The 6,942-nt window shown below is 30.5% G+C and overlaps 1 protein-coding gene across 1 annotated transcript; it reads right to left on the bottom strand.

Annotated features, from left to right (window-relative positions):
* Window positions 1–343: 343 nt before the first annotated feature.
* On the bottom strand, window positions 344–3,729 carry LOC110642348 (laccase-7). The gene is made up of 6 exons (XM_021794356.2): window positions 3,256–3,729; window positions 2,850–3,001; window positions 2,085–2,329; window positions 1,845–1,973; window positions 794–1,744; window positions 344–714 (listed from the first exon to the last, which is right to left on the bottom strand). Exons 1-6 carry the CDS (start codon window positions 3,343–3,345, stop codon window positions 584–586), a joined length of 1,698 nt encoding a protein of 565 aa, XP_021650048.2. The 5' UTR covers window positions 3,346–3,729; the 3' UTR covers window positions 344–583.
* Window positions 3,730–6,942: the final 3,213 nt, after the last annotated feature.

The following is a 6,942-nucleotide window of genomic DNA, read 5'->3' on the forward strand; positions in this document are numbered from 1 at the left end:
GTATTGAGACATCCTGATGCTCTCTGATCATAACCCAAACCGACCCTTTTAAAAACACCTTCCCTCTACTACCTCTTCCTCCTTTTAAAATTTTCATCATGGATAACAATGATTGCGACCATAAAGAATTCCCTTCAATTCTTTCAACACTTGTATAACTAAATAGCAGGATTAGTAGGGGATTTAACAAATCAAATCCACACTGAGGAATTTAACAAATTAAAGTCATATATTTTGAATGGGAGAAAGGAGGGAGAGAAGGAGGACGAAAGATTATTTATTTATAATAAAAAAATTAAGATAATTAAGAACGTAAAAGATTTCAAAAACATGTGTAAAAAGATTTCAAAAACATGTGTACTCTGGTATATATTATTAATGAATCTTAGAAAACAATATCATTACATCAAAATAATTCCAATTTGTTACAATTGACAAAGATTAGACCAATGGTAACATTATTACAATAGATTTTTGCTCCAAAAAAACAATGTAATTGAAATTAATACAAACTTGTACAAAGAATAAATCCCAGAATTGAAACAATAGTAATAATCAATGAGAATTGCGGATGCATCAAATTCTAACACTTCGGCAGATCGGCCGGCGGAGGTGGCAAGGTAGACCCTGGAGTAGGTCCGTTCTGAACTACGAAAGCTGTGGCTAGCCCCCAAGGCAAGTGCACGTCTAGATGACAGTGCACGAACCATACACCTGCAAGATTCAGATTAATCAAGTTAATTATTAATTCTCCAGGGGAAAAACCATACAAATTTAAGAGAAAAACTCATACCAGGATTATTGGCTCTGAATCTGATGACTGCCCAGCCTCCTACAGGGACTCCAATGGTGTTACGTACTTGTGGGTTGACAAGATTGAACTTTTTAGGGTCGTTTACAGGATCATAGTTTCCAAATCCTTGAGCCAATACATGGAAATTGAAACCATGAATGTGAATGGGATGATTTTCCACACCGATCAAGGCCGTGTTCTGTAACACAATCTGCACCGTCGAATTGTACTTCAATACCTTTACACTAGTTGATTTGGGTGTAAAGAGCAACGATGTGTCGTTGCTGATATTGGAGTTTGTGTAATCGAACTTCACTGGAGGCTTGTCAGGGAAATTGGGAGTGTAGATTCCTTTCACGTTGAAAAAGAAAGCCTGCAACATTGACAACCCTGTTGGGAACTGAAACGATTTGTTGTTCATGCTCGCAGCGAATCGCTGTCCATTTTGACCTGCACACGTGGCGTTTCCTCCGCAGGGTTCGAGCCCAAGCCCAACTGTGACGAACATGTGCTCGTCAATGTGACGAGGCACCGGAACCCAGTGTGGTCCACCAGCAAGTCCGGTGAGGTTGCTGTAAAACTTATGGGCCGTCGGGGTGTCATTGGTGGCTGGCATTAGAGGCATAATGGGAGTGGCAGCCGTGGAGCCTTCGTAAAAGAGGATGCCTCTGGTGGTCGTGTTATCGAACTGTACGCCTGGAGCACTGGCATAAGGACTGGCAGCCATGTAGTAAGACCCCACGGGCTGGTCAGCGGTGAGGAGAACGTCGGTGGTCATGCCAGGGCCGGTGACTACGACATCCGTGACGTAAGGTTTTGTGTAGGCAGCATCGACAGCGACAACTGTCATCTTGTGATTAGCTATCTTGAAGAAGAGCTGGTTATTGAGTGCAGCGTTGATTATACGTAGCATGTATGTCTTTCCTTTCTCCACCTTAAGTTTGTATGTCTCTAATTAAATTAAAAAAAAAAAAAAAGGCAAATTTTATTGACTTAAATAGAAGCAATATATAAAGTGAGAAAATTTACTACATTTTATTTGATCACTTACGCTTTTGAGAACATGGGTAAAGATCACCAGGCCTTCCATTAATGGTGTAAGCATCGGAAATATTAGGAGCGCCGCCGGTTGCAAGTGCCTCGTTCTCGACATCAATAACATTAGCATTCCACCACTCTCCTGCAATCACATTTACGATTCACAGAGATCATTGATTTGTAGCGTAAAGTTAATAATACACCCAGAAGTGATCCACAAGCAATAATATATAAATATGACATTGATAGGTACCTAATAAGATAGGAACTTCTTTGTCGGGTTTAGGGAACGGGTAGGAACGGCCGGATCTTGGACGGATAATTAGAGCTCCGTAAACTGTTGCTCGGAGAGTTGAGACGTGAGCATGCCACCAGAGAGTACCCTCCTGTTTGATGACCTTAAATTTATAGGTGTAGCTACTTCCAGGAATTATTGGACATTGAGTTACCATATTAGGCCCGTCTGCCCATCCACTCAGTTTCTGAAATATTCCGTGCCTGCATTTACCACATTGTTAATTACATGTTAATCATATAATGTGAAACCATTGGAAAGGAAAGGATGATAGTTAAGACTATGATTATGATAATTAATTATTATAAGAATATATTCATTTCACATCATAATTATTAGGTTCTTCTGTGGTTATTGGAAAAAAAAAAAAAAAAAAATATATATATATATATATATATATATATATATATATATATATATATATATATATATATATATATTAAGAAGGGGAAAAAAAGTTGGAATGGAAAAAGAAAACAGTAGATGTTGCCTTGGAAAGAAAAAAAAAATTAAAATTAAGACTTTTTTAGATAATTGAATAGGACTTGTTGTAAACAAGTCATGCAGATTAAGGCTTATTTTTCTTGTTTCTAATGGGAACAGATGGAGATATTTTGACATTTTTTTCATTTTAAATTATTATCCAAGTGAAATCGATTTGAAATAATTGAAATATTCAATTAGCATTTTTCTGATGGCGTAGCTTACTATCTAAGGGTTTACCAGTGGATTGTGAGATTGTAGGGAGACTTGTTAAACACATGAACCACAAGGGTGTCACCGTCTCGAACTCTTAGGGTCGGGCCGGGGAGGCTTCCGTTCACTGCGGTTATCACTTGCTCACCGCACAGTCGCCGGAGAGTAAGGTTTTTCACCTGAAATATATATTCAAATTAGAGTCTGCAAAGTTTTAAGCAACTAGACACAGCCTCATAATACAAGATGTTAAGATAGAAAAAACTAAATTAATAAACTTTTGTCATGATCAAACATTCGATTTAAACTAGCTCTAATAATAATAGTTTGAATGTTACGAAGAACTTGTCACCTTTGCATGCATGGACTTATTTAACTATATACAAGAAACGAAATGAAAGAAACAAGAAAGAAAAGAAGAAAAGAAAATTACATAGAATGAATGTTCCACAATTGCAGCAGAAGCCACAGAAGAAGCAAGAAGAGCTGAAGCAAATAGCAGAAGAAAAAGAAAACGAGACATGTTGAAAGGTGAAGAGAATCAAGAAGAGGCAAAGGATAACAAAATGAAAGCTAAAGGTTGTGTGTGGTGCAAATGATTTAGCTAATTAATTAAGCTCTGTGCATTGATATGGTACTTTGGTGCATATCTGAAAGCACAGATATATATTTATAGGAACAACGAGTGGAGAGAGTCATAGGGATTGCGTGATAAGGTGGCTGAGTATATTTTAATTAGGGATTTGAATTGAAATTAATGAAGAGATCAGTTGGCGAAACCTTCGTTATCTACTAGCTTAAGTTAGGCCATCAAAATATACATAAAAGAAAGGGCCAAGTCTTACAAAAAACTTGGTTGCTCAAGCAAACAAGCTATCTGGTTCTTTTTGAATTTGGCAATTCTGACTTACTGGGACCCAAAATTATAACGTATGTCTTCATATATCTTATAGGGCATAGCATCCTTTCCACACTGTATTTATTTTCTTGTGACTTAAATTGATAACATCATCTTTTACATATCTGTGAAGTATATATTTTTAAGCCACTAATAATTTTTATTAATATTTAAAAGGTGTGTTGAAAAGATTTATTGATTGCAGATTAGAATGGACATGTTCATACTGAGTTTTTCCTGATTAATTAATAAAAAAATATTACTCATAAAAAAAATTACAACCTCCTCTATATATTTAAGATTTAGCTAATTAAGATTTTCATTTATGTTTTATAATTTCCCCTTAATTTAAAAAGAAAAAATATAAAAGGGTATCATTCCAATTATTTGAAGAATTCCAATTACAAAGAATAAATAGGGTCATGGTGCCATTTGTAAACACCTAAAATTAATATATTTCTTAAAACCTGATCGCTTCTTTCCAACTGTATATTTGAAAATTAAATCTCTAAATTAAAGTCAGCCACATTTACAAAGTTTCCCTTATTAAAAGTTTAGTTTTTTTTTTCTTTTCAATTATATCCATTTTTTAATACAAAATAAAATTTTGATAAAAAAAATAATTCTTATAATAATTCACACTCAACATGTTTAGTTTTGAAATATTCATTTTTTAATTATATTAAGTTGGTGAAGTTTGAAATGAATTCTATAAAATTCTATAGAATTTGGCAATAAATGTTAAGGCTACAATTTGAATATATATATATATATATATATATATTGAGATGAACACAATATAATTATAGTTAATATATATTGAAATGCGAGATAAAAAAATTTATTTATAAGTTTTTTTATAAAATTTGTTTGCAAATCATACGAATTTCAGATTGTTATAAACAAAATATAATTAAATAAATAGGCTTTAAATTGAAATTACTGAACTGATTTTATGTAATTTATTTGGGAAAAATTTATTTAGACTCAGTTTATTATAGACTTAAGACATAATATGTATAGTGAAATTTACAAATAAAATAAAATTTACATATTTATGTATTAAATTTACAATAAATTAAATCTATGCAATAATTTTCTGTCTTATTTAGCACCTTAAATTCTACCAACCAAAATTATAAATTTTGACCAAACTGAAATCGCTTGAGGCCGAGACTACTCGAGTTAATTAGCTGCTATCACCATGAAACAACAAAAGTAGTTGTTGGGAAAATAAGGGAAAACCACAGATAGATTTCAAAGGTTGAAGATCACAAATTAACATTTCTTTGTTTCACGTTTGGAAGGATGACAAGAAGCAAATGGATGGAGTCAGTCAATATTAAGTTATTTTATCCGCGTTTAGGATTAGTCTTCTGCAAATATTTGCCCTCGTTGAAATCATGGGTGACGTATATATTTCCAGAACTTCAGGCAGCAAGATAAAAAAAAAAAAAAACAAGTTATTGTTATAATATGGTAATAGTATTGAATAGCACTTGTAATTGGGAATCAATTTGTATAAGCTCAAAGAAGAATTTATTGAGTTCTTTACATAAATACTAAAAAAATGAATAAATTGGATCTGGGAGATTCAGTTTCAACTCTCTCCAGTATATGTAATCAAATATAATGTGGAGGATTCCTATAAAAAAATAAAAAAAAAATCTGAAATTATAATGGATATGTGAATTAGTCATCGATGACAAATTAAGTTAATCCAATAACACCTTGACTGAATCAACGTTGAAGTAGATGAAAGTCTCACAATGTAAAAATTTCCACACACATTAAAACTCTCACCGCCCTCTCTTAATACGCGGTTCCTTTTTCATTAATTCCATCATTCTAAATAATTCAATATTCAAATTTTTAATTACCAATAAAATCGGGTAATTTAATTAGTTTTTCTCAATATTTAAAATGCAGGAAGTAGAGAAGATATCGAGTTTGAATCTCTTGATTTATATATTTTAAGATTATTCACCTTTATGATGAGAAAAAGAAAGGGCTACCTCACGCATAACCTATAGTACCTTCATTAAATCTAAAATAATTACCAATAAAAAACAGTTTTATTTCAATATATCTATAAAATTGTAAAGTTTTAAATGAATTTTATAATTATTTAGGTATAATTTGACATTTTCACCTATTCAATTTTCTTGTATCTTTTTCCAAGCTAGAAAGGAAATATCACCTAATTTATTAATTAATCATTCAAATAATATTTATTCTCTTTCGTAATTGAAGACATAATCATATATAGGTTTAGTTTCTCATATTGTAAATAATAGGTCGATTTACATAATATTTTAGAGATGATCATGTCTTATTTAATTATTTCTATAGGACTATCAATTTTTTTAATCTAAAACCAATTTTTTTAAAAAATAAAGAGTCTATTACAAAAAATTTAACGTTATAAAAAATAAATAACACCTAAAGGGTATTTGATTTAACCGATGAAAATCAGCTTATAATTTAAATTAAGATTATAAGCATTTAATATTAATTTTAAAAAATTATATATTTGATTAAAATACTTATAAATAATTAATATATTTTATAAAAAAATAATTTATAAATATATTTATTATTAAAATAATTAAAAAAAATATTGAATAAGATTTATAATGAAAATTTTAAAAATTAAATAAAGATAATAATATAATAAAATACTTAATCAAACTAATTTATAAGCACTAAAATAAAAAATTAGTCTACTTAACTCTTTTATTTACCTTATAAGCTCAATTTATAAGTATAAAAATTATTAGAAACAAACATATCAGTATATTTTTAAAGCTTACTGATACAAACACCCTCCTAATCAATTTCAAACACCTGTCAAATATTACCTGATTTCAACTCAACAATATTATTTTGAATAGTTCCATGTTAAACATGGAGAAGATATTTAATTATATGCATTCTGCTGGCGAAAAATTTTATTTTTTTTGACATATATAATATTGAATACAGGCTAGCTGTTTGCTTCATTAGCTCAATAACAAAATCGATTTATTTTTAACAAAAAGATAATTCCTATTATAAATAGTCATTCGACATCTATAATAAAACCCAAATTTTAAATTTAAAATATTAAAAAAAATTCTCATATCACTAATAATTATAATTTAATTTAGCTTCAAAATTATAATATTATTTTTGCCATAAAAATATTTTAATAATAATTTTTTTTTTTTTTATTATCAGTTT

The sequence above is a fragment of the Hevea brasiliensis genome, chromosome 5, assembly GCF_030052815.1.
Source record: "Hevea brasiliensis isolate MT/VB/25A 57/8 chromosome 5, ASM3005281v1, whole genome shotgun sequence".
In the NCBI taxonomy this organism is placed as follows: Eukaryota; Viridiplantae; Streptophyta; class Magnoliopsida; order Malpighiales; family Euphorbiaceae; genus Hevea; species Hevea brasiliensis.